This window comes from Odocoileus virginianus, chromosome 20, assembly GCF_023699985.2.
Source record: "Odocoileus virginianus isolate 20LAN1187 ecotype Illinois chromosome 20, Ovbor_1.2, whole genome shotgun sequence".
NCBI classification, from domain to species: Eukaryota; Metazoa; Chordata; class Mammalia; order Artiodactyla; family Cervidae; genus Odocoileus; species Odocoileus virginianus.
This window is the reverse complement of record NC_069693.1, coordinates 46,108,188-46,121,403: the sequence shown is the minus strand read 5'-3', so window position 1 is coordinate 46,121,403 and position 13,216 is coordinate 46,108,188. Positions and strand designations below refer to the sequence as shown.

Below are 13,216 nucleotides of genomic sequence, written 5' to 3'. Positions count from 1 at the left end.
CAGCTCCCCTGTGACAGCTGATTGGGGTGCTGCGTGCCCCCAGCGTCTGTTTTTCCCCAGAGGTGCATTTTAGGAAATGACCAAGAGCCACCCCAGGCTGAGCAGTTGCCCCTCGGGGTGTGGATGGTGGGGTGCCCTCCTCACACCTCTGCTCCCCGCCAGGTCCCGGTCCTTCTCGTCGTCCCCATCGCCATCCCCGACGCCCTCCCCACACAGACCTGCCAGAGCCAAGGGGGAGCCAGCTCCGCCTCCCACGAAAGCAGGGTGAGTGCTGCCAACGGGCCCTGGGGAAGAGGGGCAAGCCTGGCCTTTCGATTCCTGGGCGTGGACCTCAGGCCACGGGCCGCATCTCTTCTCCATTGGGGCCCCAGACAGGGGACCCCACCGCAGTGCCGGGCCCCGGCCCTGAGCCTCACAGATGGGGTCTGCATGTGGACTCAGTCCTGCTGCCGTGCTGGGCAGCTGCCTGTAACCCAAACGCTGTGTCCCACTGGCGGGTTTGCTCTGTGGCCCATCAGTCCCGTGCATGTTCAGGGTGCTCGACACTAGCAGGGTGTCTTCCCCACGCAACAGTGAAGAACTACTTTGGGGCCATTTTCCCACCTGCCTAAGGTCCCCACTCACGAGCACATCCAGCCTTCCCCAAGGGCCGCCGCCCCCGCCATGCAGGGCAGGGGTCAGGGTGCCATTACTGAAGCAGTGTGGCCTGGCTCGTGGGCTCTCCTCCAGAGCTTTCCTGATGGCCCCATCTTCCTCCCTCTCCTGCCTTTGAGGAGGAGGCAGGGTGATGCTTGGTGTGGGGTGGGGTCTGCAGGAAACAGTGCCTCAGGCCAGGGCACAGGGGACGTGTGTGTGTGTGTGTGTGTGTGTGTGTGTGTGTGTGTGTGAAGTGCATGTGGTGTGTGTGTGTGTGTGTGGTGTGTGTGTGTGAAGTGCGTGTGGTGTGTGGGTGTGTGTGAAGTGCATGTGGTGTGTGTGTGTGTGTGTGTGTGTGTGTGGTGCCCATGCCCCGAGGTTGGCCTGCAGGGCTTAGGCCTGCCCAGGTGCGTCTGAGCTCCCTGTGTCCCACATGACAGAGAGAAGCTGCTGAAGAAGCCAGCCCCTCCTCCAGCCCTACCGCAGGCCCCCAAAACCGCCACCACTGCCCCTGAGCCCACCAAGCCTGGCGGAGACCCTCGGGAAGCCAGGAGGAGGGAGCGGCAGGCCAGGAGCCCCCCCAGGAGGTGAGTGTACCACCTTCCAGAGCTAGGGGAGGGGTGCTCCCAGGGACTCGGCATGGCCCCCAGCCTTGGTGTCCTAGGAGCTCGACGGCGAAGTCCCCTCCTGGTGGTGGCAGGGGAGTGGGGACTGGTGGGGGTGTGGTTGACTCACTTTTGGGGGGAGTCCTCTATAGAAGAAATCCGAGCCCCGCCTGATTTCGGTGGCCAGTCCCTGGTGGATTGTTGGTCTTGGACCAGCGAGCCCTGGCTTTGGGGGCGCCCGTGTGTTGAGGCCCCAGAAACGTGAGCTGTGGCCTCTTGGTTGTGTTGCAGGCGCACAGTTAGCGGCAGTGGCAGCGGCAGCAGCTACAGTGGCTCCAGTTCCAGATCCAGGTCATTGTCATGTCTGTCCTTCCCCCGTCCTGTCCCGCAGCTTCTGCCCACGGTCAGGGTCCAGGAAACCCCACAGAGGCCACCTCGGGTGCACACGGCCCCTCGCTTGGGCTGGCCCTGCCACTCCGCAGAGCTTAGGCAAGAAGGACAAGCAGGCCGAGGCAGCTGGGGGATGGCCTATTGAAAAGATCTGAGACAGGAACAAACAGAAGAGAATTCTGCCATTTAGTTTAAAAAGATGGTATCAGGTCAGTCCTGAGATTCCTTGAATTCAGTTTTCTCTTTCACTTGTAAGCAGCAGGTGGTATACACATTTGCCTGACTCTGAGTAGGTCTGTGGTCTATTAAATACCTAACCTTTCAAGAAGGCTGGGCTCTGGGCTTCCCTGGTGGTGCAGTGGTTAGGAACCTGCCCATCAGCACAGGGGACACGGGGCAACTGAACCTGTGCACCACTAGAGAAAGCCCGAAGACACAGCACTGCCAGAAATAATACGTATGAAAGGCTGCCTCTTGCCTTCCCTGCTGGAGCTCGGGACGTGGGGCTGGCAGTTTTCTCAGAGAGCGGAGCCCTTGTGTAGCCTGGGCTGTGACCGGACTGGACCGAGGAGACCATCCGTGTCTCAAGCCTCCTGAGCCGGCCCCTTGGGGCGTCTCTGACGCAGTGTCTGCTCGTCCTGCAGCCCATCCCCGCCCTCTGTTGTGTGTTGGTCACATGCAGTTGTGCATCCCTGCCCAGCTAACAGTGCGGGAACCATGAGCACGAGGGCCTGGCCCCGGCCTTGCAGGTGTCCCCTCACTGGGTGTCACCTGTAAACTGTCCAGAGCCCCTAAAGCCTCAGGCTGGGGGGTTCCCCTTCCCTGGGGTTCAGGGCCGTGTGGGCACAGACATGTCTGTCTGTGCAGATCACTGAGCGTGAGCAGCGTGTCCTCAGTGTCCAGCGCCACGTCGAGCAGCAGCTCAGCGCACAGCGTGGACTCGGATGACATGTACGCAGACCTGGCCAGCCCCGTGTCCTCGGCTAGCTCGCGGTCGCCCACCCCAGCCCAGACCAAGAAGGAGAAAGGTAGGTGCCCACAAGGTGTGCCAGGCCTTGGGGTCCCAAGAGGAGAGGTGGTGTGGGCTGATGACACCTCCCCCAGACAGCATGCAGGCAACTGCCTCACTGGAAGAGAGGCTATGAGAGGCCGTTTTTCCTTGGCAGGAAAATCTAAGAAGGAAGATGGTGTGAAAGTGGATAAGCGGAAACGGGACTCGTCCACACAGCCGCCCAAACCCTCAAGAACCCCTGCGGGCGGCAGGTCCTCCCAGCAGCCCACCACCCCCCAGCAGGTGCCACCAGGCCAGCCCCCAGCAGCCACGTTCATCGCCCACAAGGAGATCAAGTTGACGCTGCTGAACAAGGTGGGGCTGTGGGCAGTGCTGTTGGGGCCCCAAGACCCATGGCTGGGCCAGGTAGCAGCTCTCCACACCGCCTGGCTTGTCCTGCCCTGATGGACAGCCTCATGGGCCGTGCCGCGTGGGCAGGGGGTTGACAGTGGGAGAGGAGCCAGTTACCACAGGACAGCCCTGGGACCTGGGTTGGGGGGCAGAACAGACGTGGCCTCTCTGAGTTGGCGGCCACAGTGCCCAGGGGACTGGAGGGCCTGAATCCCATCCCTGGCATGGCGGCCCGGAGACCATGGGCCCTGCCTCACTTGGGGCCACGTGGCGCAGGGGCCCCAGAGGAGGGCCCGCAGGAGCTGAGAGCAAGTGGCTGCCTGTGTCCACTCAGGCCTTGGTCCTGACTGCACACTTGTTGTTCCAGGCTGCTGACAAGGGGAGCAGGAAGCGCTACGAGCCCTCAGACAAGGACAGGCAGAGCCCACCACCAGCCAAGCGCGCCAACCTCTCCCCGGACCGAGGTGAGCCTCTGCCTCTGGAGCTGCACTTCGTGTGCCCTGAGAAGTATTGAAGCCCCCAGGGGGCTTTTGACCGGGTGGTCCGCATCTGTCAGCATTTACAATTTTAGAAGTGAAAACCGTAATACTTTGACAGTAATAAGATATTGTGTTTTAACACAAAGAAGACTTTTTTATGGAAAATGTGTCTTCAGAAACAGAAGCTATCAGGAGTAGCACTGTTTTTTTGTTTTGTTTTTTCCCACAACCTCCTTACAGCTGGGGTCATCTCTTGTTATCACACAAGTTGCTCAACCTAGGAAACCCCACCTGGGCTTGTGAGGCTGTGAGCTTGTGGGCTTGTGAGGCCATGAGCTTGTGGGCTTGTGAGGGGGTGGCGTCTCAGTGCTGCAGGGTGTGCCTGGCTTGCTCCATTAGGAAAGTGAAACCCCAAGTGTTGCCAGGCCATCTTCCCCCTAAAATAGAAGGAGAGGGCCCAGCACACCCCACCAGGAGCAGGAGGAGGACACGGCACACCCCTGAAACATACACCCACCCACCCACCCCAGGCTGCCCATATGCCTCTTAAGTGGTGGGACCCCTCTGTGCACCCTCACTCAGGGCCCACACTCACAGGGCAGCAAGCACTCCTGTTCTTGGTCTTGCTTGCGGTCTGTAAGCAGCCGTGTCTTTTTGTTCCCCACTTGACCTGCACTGAGTTTCTTCCAAGTCAGAGGAGGACGGTTTTGGTCTGCTTGGCCTTGCACACTGGAAGCTCCTTGTTTTGAATGACGCTGATGGTGGTTCAGGAAACCAAAACCCAAATTAGACCTGGGCACTTTTGAGAATGAGGAAGCTGAGCTGAATGGCCGCCGTTCTCTGGCGTGGGGTCACCAGGGGCCAGAGAGAGGTTGCCCCTTCCCTGCCTGTACCCACTAGCCCCTGTGCAGCTGGGCCCACGTGGAGCTGGGACCCTGGTCTTATGCTGTCCCCTGTCACTCAGGTTCTCGGGACCGGAAGTCAGGTGGGAGAGTCAATTCCCCAAAGCCAGAGCGGCAGAGGGGCCAGAATTCCAAGGCCCCCTCGGCCCCAACAGACAGGTGAGTGTCTCCCCACAAACCCCCCTGCCCCCACCCTGGGTACAGCATATCAGGTTCTTGGCCGCAGAGAGGGCCAGCTGAGCTTCCTCCCCAGGTGGAGGCCTGAGCTGTCAGGACTAGCTCAGGGCAGTCTCAGAGGTGCTGGGAAGGTTTTGCTGGCCCATGTTTTCACCCTGGGCCCCCAGCGGGTCCTAGAGTACAGAGCGGCCTGTGAGCGCGTGGCTTGTGGCCGGAGGGCCAGGGGCCAGTTGGCAGCAGCTCTTCCCTCCCTCCCACTTGGCTCAAGAAGAGGGAGCGGGGCTCACCTTTTCCCTGGAAACAGGCTGAGTCCCTGAGCACCGGCACCCCGGGTTCGGGTGGAGGGCCAGGCAGGAGGGGCATGGGCACAGCCCCACACCCCCAGCCCTTGGCACACAGTGAGGACCAGAGCGGGACGACCAGGTCAGGGGGCTCCAGGTGAGCCCCGGAGCTGTGCCCACCACCTCCCAGATGTGCTCCACACGGGGGGCCATGCTGACTGTGGCCAGAACCCGAGCTGGGCCCCGGACGCTCATCTGTGGTGGGAACCTCGTTCGCTGGGGAGGGGGTGCCTTCTGCCTAGCAGGTACAGCTCCTGGGGCCCAGGCCCTGACAGGAGGCGGCTCTCAGAGAGCAGCCCTGATGGCCTCCCCACCCCTGCAGGAAGCGCCCACTGTCACCCCAGTCCAAGAGCTCCAGCAAGGTCACCAGCGTGCCTGGCAAAGCCTCGGACACCAGCACCACCGCCGCCGCGGGCACCAAGTCAGGGAAGGCCAGCACGCTGTCACGGCGGGAGGAGCTGCTGAAGCAGCTCAAGGCCGTGGAGGACGCCATCGCCCGCAAGCGGGCCAAGATCCCCGGGAAGGTGTAGCCCGGGCTCTGCTCCCCGAGGCAGGGACTAACCTGTTTTTATAAATAGGGTAAGCGCAGCCATTTTGGATTTTGCAGTTTATGTCTTATTTTGGCTGTGATTCTTTTTAAAAATTAAAAAAGAAAAAAAAAGTTTCTCAGCTGGAAAAGAAGCCACACATGTAATGAAGATGACGCTGAATCCCAAACTGAACCAACCCCTTCCCAGAGCAGAAGTCCTGCGAGCCAGGTGGGTGGGGGCGTGGCGGCAGCGAGGACCAGCTCCGATTTTATGTCAGTTACGAGTCCTCCCTCCGCTCTGGCAGGCGTCCTCAGCTCCGCCCTCCTCTGTAACCAGGAACACTGAGTGCTGCCGAGCGTCTTCCCCACCCCGCCGTCCCCAGGATCAAAAATATATATTCTTGACTGAAGTCTGATTGGAAAATACTCCTGTCTTATTTTAAGCATCAAATTGTTTTAGTTGATTTAAAATGGAAAAAAAAAAACAGAAAAGACTGAAAAAAAAAAAACAGGCCGAGGGTATTGTTGGGCATCTGTCAGATGTGGAGGGTCTTTTTTTGAGGGGTCTCCTAAAATAAAATATTTTGATAAACAGCTTTGTTGCCCTGGTGGTGATGTTTGCCTGTGCCCAGCCCCCCTGCATCCTCCCCTTGGCGTTGCCCACTGGGCATCGCTGGCTGAAGGAGGCCACCGAGATGCCCCCGGAGCTGCTAGCCCGGCCCCGTGGCACCCCCGCCTGGTTTCCTTGTGGTTGGCTGGCCCAGCGGGGCTTCCTGAGGGCTGCCATCTCTGCCTGGACCGGAGGCCACCTTCCCGGTGAGCCCTGGACCAGAGATACTCCAGCCTACAAGCCAGTTCTCCACAGAGTGCCTCACACAAGGTTGGACCCCACGCAGACATGCAGGTGTCTGTGTGTGAGATGTCCTGGCGGGGCCACGCTGCCATCCCAATGCAGGGCAGCAACGCCACCACACCCTGCTTAGCCCCTGCTCCCCTCCCAGAGGACCAGGACCACTGGAGGGAGACCCTCCCTTGTGGGTTGACTTTGCAGAGTGCTGCCAGGGGCCTGAGAGTTCCCCTACCCAGACCGATAGCAGGGCCTCTGCCCTCAGAAGACTACCTTTAAAGCAAGTCCCATGAGTCCTGGCAGACAACTCACGTCCCAGAACTTCGCTGTGGGGGTGTCAGGAGGAGCCACCTAGGGCTCTGGCCTGGGGTCGTGACCCTGGAGCTGCGTGCAGTGACCAGGTCCTCTGCCCTAAGGCTGTGTGGCCCTTCAAATGTGGGATAGGAGAGCCGGGCGGGAGCCAGCGTCGTGGGGCCTCCAGTGGCCTATCCGCAGTGCTGGCCCCGCAGCACAGCACACGTAAGGCCTCTTGCACCACCGACCTCATCATGGCGTGTGTCTGGGTAATTTCTCAGGTCTTATCTGGTTTGCCATCAGGTCACAGCCAGGTGCAGAGGGAACTCCCATTCTCCAAATGGGCGGCCTTCGAGGACACGGGGCAGGAATGCAGAGCACCGTGACAGCCTGGCTCTGCACGCTGGGCCCCAGGTGCTGGGCCCCACCAGCCAGCCCGGCAGTGATGACCTCTGAAGCCAGGAGTCCACAAGTGAGCCCCCATGCAGCCGAGGGGCTGGCCTGACCCGACCTTTCATGCCTGGGCTGGACCTGTGGCCTTGGGTCCCTGGACTGGGGCTGGGTTTAAACTGGCATCTTGCCCTCTGCCACCTGGGGGCAGGGACCTGTCCCAGGAGGGCTGAGAGCACACCCAGAGCCAGCTCCCCCACAGGTCTAGTGGAAAGAACATTCCAGGCCAAGCATCTGGGAAAAGGGAGGCTCTGTGGTGTAATGGGTTCTCAGCATCTCTGCCCTCCAGGGAATGTGCAGCCAGGCTGTTCACCTGCGAAGATGGGAGCCACGACCTGTTCCTCAAGCCCAAGCTCTGCTTCCCGCCCCTCCTCCAGCCCTCCTCCTCCATGGCAGGCCCTGCCCCTCCAGCCTCCTCCTCTGCAGCAGACTGCCGAGCCTTCCCTGCCCACTAGTGTTCCTCCCACCCCAGGGCCTTCGCACACACTATTTCCTGTTCCTGGAACTCTGACCCAGCTGCGCCCCACACTTCCTCTCGCAGCTCTGACCAGGCTTGCAGCTCCGACCAGGCCTGCTCCGTCCCCTCCCTTGTCCACTGCCCGAGTGCCATCTTCGAGCTGGCTCTCTGGAGGGTAAACTGAAACCCCAGCCTTCTAAGTTTTCTCATGTTGACCCTCCTCTTCTCCAGGGAGGGGGTCAGGTCTCATTTACACATCCCCACCCATGAGGAGCAGCAGCCCTCAGGACCTCTGCCCACCAGCCCACCCCACGGGTCCCACCTCCAGCTTCAGGTGAGGCCTTCTCTTCTCTTGAAAGGGTAAGAAAAGGAAGACACCATGTTTTTAGTTTATAATTTTTCTAACTCAAATGTGAAGTATAGTCTCCAACGTACGAGTGAACACATCAAGCTAATGGGGCAGCTCAGTTCAGTAACAGTGAAGTTCCCTCGGGTTTCTCATGGTGGGGGTCACACCTGCCTGCCGCCCCACGACCCTGCTGTCATCTACCGCTGACTCGGACACACCCTCCCGCCTTGTGCCAACTGTCCAGCAGCCCCTGTGACAGTCCCACCAGCACCCCAGCCCCTCAGGCCTGTACACCCCAGATGACGGCAGTCCGCCTCCATTGGCAGGAGGAGTTGGGCTGAAAGGAGGCACAAGCCCTGGGTACACAAGCTGCCCCACCCTGGTCAGCCAGCCCCTGAAGGGCCATGGACTAGGACAAGGCAAAGAGATTGCTCCTGACAGCGCAAAGTTTGGGGAGCACAAGAAAACTGGACTGTGGCATAGACTCACCATGGGCAGTGCTGCCTGGGCCCAGTGGTCAAGAAGGCCACACTACAGGAGGGAACGGGGAGGGGATTTCCACCCCCACTTTACAGATGGTACTGAGGTCTGCCCCTAGGTCTCCCCATAAGATGGGGGAGAACTTTGAGCCTGGAGTTGCAAGAGCCTAGAGCAAACCCGTCCTGCAGGCCACCTCCCCAATTCCAGCCACGGCTGCAAGGGCTCCGAGTCATGGGCAGGGACAGAGGGACTGTCCCTGCTGAGTCTGTCCATGTGTCTCCTGCCCTGGATCTTTTTCTCTCTCTGCTGCCTTCTGTCCTCAGCGTCTGCATTTGTCCGGGTCTCCTTGGACCTCTGTGCCTATTTCCTTCCATCTCTCCTCCCATACCTCCATTTCCCACTCTGTCCCCCCTCCATCCCCTTTCTGCATCTCTCCAGGCAGGGACTTGGGAGCATGGACCTGTGGGTGCAGTCTGGGGACAGAGATGTGGTGGGTGTGGTTTAGTGGTCTGGGGGCGGAGCCATCCAGGACATCTCCACAATGCCCTCTGGCCTTCCTCCTGCAGCCACCTTTCCAGTCTTACCCAACCCGGTACTGGTGTGCTTGCCTCAGCCACCCGCAGGAATGAGGCATTGCTGGGCCCCACCCTGTCTTTCCGGCTGGTGCCCAGGACCCCGACCCCAACCCCAACCAGCCCGCCAGTGCCCACAGAACAGCTCAGGGCAGCGGTGAGGGAGGCACATGGCCTGGCCTCAAGACTTGTCCCTGACTCGCCCACTCACTCAGCTGTTCAGAAAGACACAGAAAATGCCAGAGCTCAGCCCTCAGCGTAGGGACCACTGCACAAGCGAGTTCTACAGCCTTTCACTTCCAAAGACCCTGTGTGGAGACCCCAGCCGCTTGAAGGCAAGGCCACTGCTGGGGCCACCTCCCCGGTCTCCAGGTGGCTTCTCCCCAGGGGCTGTTGCCAGGCACAGGTACCACTTCCCCTCACTCGTGGGGCCCAGGCAGGAGGGACTGGAATTTCTGAGGTCCCAGTACCCTGCAGAAAGGCGGGGTCTTTCTCAACCTGAGCATCAGGCCCAGGGGAAGGTATAAGGGGCTCTGTTGTTTCCCTAAAACCATGTTGAGGTCCTAATAGCCCCAGTGCCAGTGAGGAATGTGCCTGAGAAAAGGGTCTCTGCAGCCGTGGTCAAGGTGAGATCTTGATGATGTCTTCCTGGATTTGGAGAGTGTGGAAGCCGTGGAGAAGGAGAGACACCTGGGGAGAGAGGCACCCACAGAACTCCAAGGACCACAGGAGCCACCAGGGCTGGGAGAGAGGCCCTGCCTACACTGACCTGGGGCTTCCGGCCTCCAAACCTGAGAAAAGACACTTCTCTTAAGGCCCCCAGTTGTGATGAATACAGGTGGTGAGCTCCCCACTGCAGGAGGTGTATCAGCAGAAGGTGGGTGGCCATGGGCAGGGGTGTGGTAGGCAGGAACAGCCTGGGAACTCAATGTGTCCATCCATTTAATGGGAAGAAGCCGGGAGAACAGCTATGAAGCAGCGCCTGCTTCAGGAATGTTTACTCCAGATCAAGGCAGGGAGGGAGGGTGGACTGGAGGCCCAGAGTCATGCACTGCCCAGTAGAGGCCCTGGGAGGGCCCAGGTGTTACCCCGCCTCTCCCAGCGCTGTCTCAGGGGTCTTCCCATCCACCGAGTCTGGGCCTCCAAACTCAGACTGGTGCCTTGATGGTGTACATTCTGCCTCCTGTGGGCAGGTGGGAAACCAGGAGAGCTGACCCCATCCTCCACAGCGAGGCCCTCCTCAGCTGGATATGTGGTACAGATAGATTCCAGAGACCAGGGCAGACGGGCCCTCCCAGGATGGCATCCAAACCTAGCATTCAAAACTTTGCAGAATCTGGCTCCAAACCGTCTCCTTTCCAGGATAACGAAGCCCCCCACCCCAGCACCCCCAGCCAGCTGCACAGAGTTGCTACAGGTGGGCTCCTGGGGCCTCCTTAGAAAGCTTCCTAGGGCACCCTGCATCTTAAAGTTTCCAGGGCATCATCACCCCCTCACGCTTAGACTTACACTTTGTTGATAAAACCACAAAAACCCAACAGAGAAACCTGAAGATGCTCACCAGCCCCTGTTCCTTCTGGAACCTCCCCTCTGGCAGGAGGAGTGGATGAGAATCAAGCCTGGTGGGGGACTAGACAGCAGCGCAAAATGAAGGAGCCCCCTGCCCCCAGGGCACCAGGTCCAAACCACAGAAACATACAGGTGGCTAGGACTCAAGTTTACAGAAGGTTCAAGAGTGTCACAGACAAGACCCTTCATTGTCAGCCACATTTGCAAGTGCTTGGCCCGAGGCAGGGTCCCCCTGGGGGGCGCTGGGGAGGGATGGGGGAGAGGTGGAGGTGGCGGAGGAGGGAGGGAAGTGGGCCCACCCTGTGGGGGGAGGGAACGGTCACAGGGAGGGAAGGAGGAAGCGCAGCCAGGCACTTCCCGAGGAGGAAGCGGTGCCGGATTTTCCCCAGGTGTGGCCCCAGGTATAAAGGGCGCCACAGGCCAGCAGCCGCCAGGTCAACCACCAGGGACGCGTTCAGAGCCGGGAGCCCAGAGCCCAGCCCCTGCTGCGATGGTAAGACGCTCCTCTCCCCGCACCCCCACCTGCAGGGGGCCACCTGGCCCCGAAGGGCTGGTGGTTCACTGACCCCCAGGCTGAGGATGTGGGGGGTAGGGTCCAGGAAACCCATCAGATCTCGGGGTCAAAGGGAGCCAGGATCCTGGATGCCAGGTTCACTGGCGAGCTTGGGCTGAGAGGCTGGCCCCTCTGGACCTCCTGTTCCCTCAGCTGTAGAGGGAGGCTACACCTCCCCCACCCCATCCTTCCACCGGGAGCAGAGCCCACGGGTGGCAGTGGAGGGTCCCGTCCCTGACCACCCCTGACCACCCACTGCCTGTTCCACCAGCTCCTCCCTGGCCTCCTGCTTCTGCTCTGGCTTCCCGCCAGCCTGACTCGCCACGCCCCCTCACTCCGGGTGGGGGCCCACCCCCACTCCCAGAGCCCTGGGACCCCGCACTGCTACTCCGCTGAGGAGCTGCCCCTGGGCCACGCCCCCCCACACCTGCTGGCCCGAGCTGCCAAGTGGGAGCAGGCATTGCCAGTGGCCCTGGTGTCCAGCCTGGAGGCGGTGGGCCGCAGGAGGAGGCGCGCAGGGGTCCCGGCCGGGACTCAGTGCCCCGTGCTGCAGCCAGGGGAGGTGCTGGAAGCTGACGTCCACCAGCGCTCCATCTCGCCCTGGAGATACCGGTGAGGGCTGGCTCCCGGGGCCTGGGCGCTCTTCCCGTGACCTGCGGCTGGCCGTTCCAGCTCCATGAGGGCAAGGGTGAAGCTCCACGTGAGCCTATCCTCGCCCCATGTCTCAATTGCAGCCCAGACCTGGGACACCAGGGTCCTCTGGGTTATTTGGGGGCCCCTATCTGAGCCCTTGCAGGGGTGAGACTGGGACAGGTGGGGAGAGAGCAGGCTTCCATGCTCTGGGAGGCCATGGGGCACGTGCATACTCGCACTCAATTGGGCACCAGCTGTGTGCCACGTGCTCTCAGCGCCCCACACCGCAGGCCCTGGGCCCTGAGTGCATATGGCTTGTGGGCGTGGAGCATGGGCAGGGAGGGAGGCGCCCTCCAGGCTCTCTGACACCTGCTTCTCCCCGCAGTGTGGACACTGACGAGAGCCGCTACCCACAGAAGCTGGCCTTCGCCGAGTGCCTGTGCCGGGGCTGTATCAGTGCCAAGACGGGCCGTGAGACGGCTGCACTCAACTCGGTGCCGCTGGTCCAGAGCCTCCTGGTGCTACGCCGCCGGCCCTGCTCCCGGGACACCACGGGGGTGCCCACACCAGGGGCCTTCGCCTTCCACGCTGAGTTCATCCGCGTGCCCGTGGGCTGCACCTGCGTCCTGCCCAGGTCAGCCCGGTGACTGCCACTTGGCTCCTGAACTGGCCTGCGGGGAGGCCCTCCTATTTATGTGTATTTATTGGTTATTTATGTGCCCCTGGGGTCTTGGGCAGGTACAAGGCTCCAGGAAAGGCTGGCTCCAGAAAAGGCTGGAGGGGGGTGGTGGGGGCCTGCGCCGGGCAGCCCCCACCTCGAAAGACACAGTTTACCCTTTCACAGAAACAGCCGGGCTAGAAGGAACATCTTCACTGTTCTAGGACTTGTTAAAACACCTACAGAAAAGGGAAACTGTGTTCTGATGGCTGCCTCCACCTCCAGGCCCCTGGGCGCCCCTCACCGCAGCCCCTTGGGAGGAACAAGTACCCCTGTGTTTCTAAAACAGCTATTTATTTTCCATGTGAATCTATGTTGTTTACTTGATAAACCACCCCCAGAACACAGACCTGGATGGCAGAGAGCAGTGGGTGAAGCTCCTCTCTCACTTTCACCCCCGCCGGGCCCTCTATACCCATCTGGTGCCCAGGGGGCAATCACTGGTGTGGTGTGTCCTTCTAGAAAGATCTGTGCATGAACCCAGGTGCACCCAGGGCGGGGTGGGTTTCAACAGAGGAGTCCAGGTGTGCCCTGATGGATGAGCAGTGGCTCCCGGGCCTGGTAGTGGGCCACACTCCCAAAGCCCAGCCCTCTATTCACAGACATGGCTGTGGTCCCTGGGGACACCCTCCCCACCCCACGGACAGGTGTCCTTAGGGTAACTTCTGGGCAAGTGGTCAACTCAGGGGGACATGTCTTTAACCTGGCTGAGTCATGCTCCCCCAGCCCCAACAGGGTACAAGAAAACTCTAGACACCCCCTAGGGCTTCTGTCTACTGTAGGTGACCTGCCAGAGAGGGGCAGCCAAGCTAACAAGCTCAGTCAGCTACCTG

The 13,216-nt window shown here is 60.7% G+C and overlaps 2 protein-coding genes across 3 annotated transcripts in view; both read left to right on the top strand.

The window, feature by feature from the left end:
* ZC3H18 (zinc finger CCCH-type containing 18) overlaps nucleotides 1-6,055 on the top strand; it is a 41,518-nt gene extending 35,463 nt beyond the window's left edge. For both annotated transcript variants that reach the window (XM_020911703.2, XM_020911701.2), the window contains 8 exons: nucleotides 163-264; nucleotides 1,077-1,223; nucleotides 1,533-1,592; nucleotides 2,499-2,659; nucleotides 2,798-2,997; nucleotides 3,401-3,497; nucleotides 4,477-4,573; nucleotides 5,255-6,055. In XM_020911703.2, coding sequence (XP_020767362.1) covers nucleotides 163-264; nucleotides 1,077-1,223; nucleotides 1,533-1,592; nucleotides 2,499-2,659; nucleotides 2,798-2,997; nucleotides 3,401-3,497; nucleotides 4,477-4,573; nucleotides 5,255-5,462 — 1,072 coding nt within the window. In that variant the 3' untranslated portion in view covers nucleotides 5,463-6,055. The remainder of the gene's footprint in view (nucleotides 1-162; nucleotides 265-1,076; nucleotides 1,224-1,532; nucleotides 1,593-2,498; nucleotides 2,660-2,797; nucleotides 2,998-3,400; nucleotides 3,498-4,476; nucleotides 4,574-5,254) is intronic.
* A 5,003-nt stretch (nucleotides 6,056-11,058) lies between these two features.
* Nucleotides 11,059-12,862, top strand: IL17C (interleukin 17C). The gene is made up of 4 exons (XM_070451894.1): nucleotides 11,059-11,067; nucleotides 11,304-11,644; nucleotides 12,051-12,299; nucleotides 12,510-12,862. Exons 1-4 carry the CDS (start codon nucleotides 11,059-11,061, stop codon nucleotides 12,859-12,861), a joined length of 951 nt encoding a protein of 316 aa, XP_070307995.1. The 3' UTR covers nucleotide 12,862.
* The last annotated feature ends 354 nt before the right edge of the window (nucleotides 12,863-13,216 follow it).

Bases quoted from the DNA above. Each gene is read 5' to 3' on its own strand.
- IL17C (XM_070451894.1), top strand. The intron at 11,645-12,050 runs GTGAGGGCTGGC...TTCTCCCCGCAG, and splicing joins ATCTCGCCCTGGAGATACCG to TGTGGACACTGACGAGAGCC. The intron at 12,300-12,509 runs GTCAGCCCGGTG...ACCCTTTCACAG, and splicing joins TGCACCTGCGTCCTGCCCAG to AAACAGCCGGGCTAGAAGGA.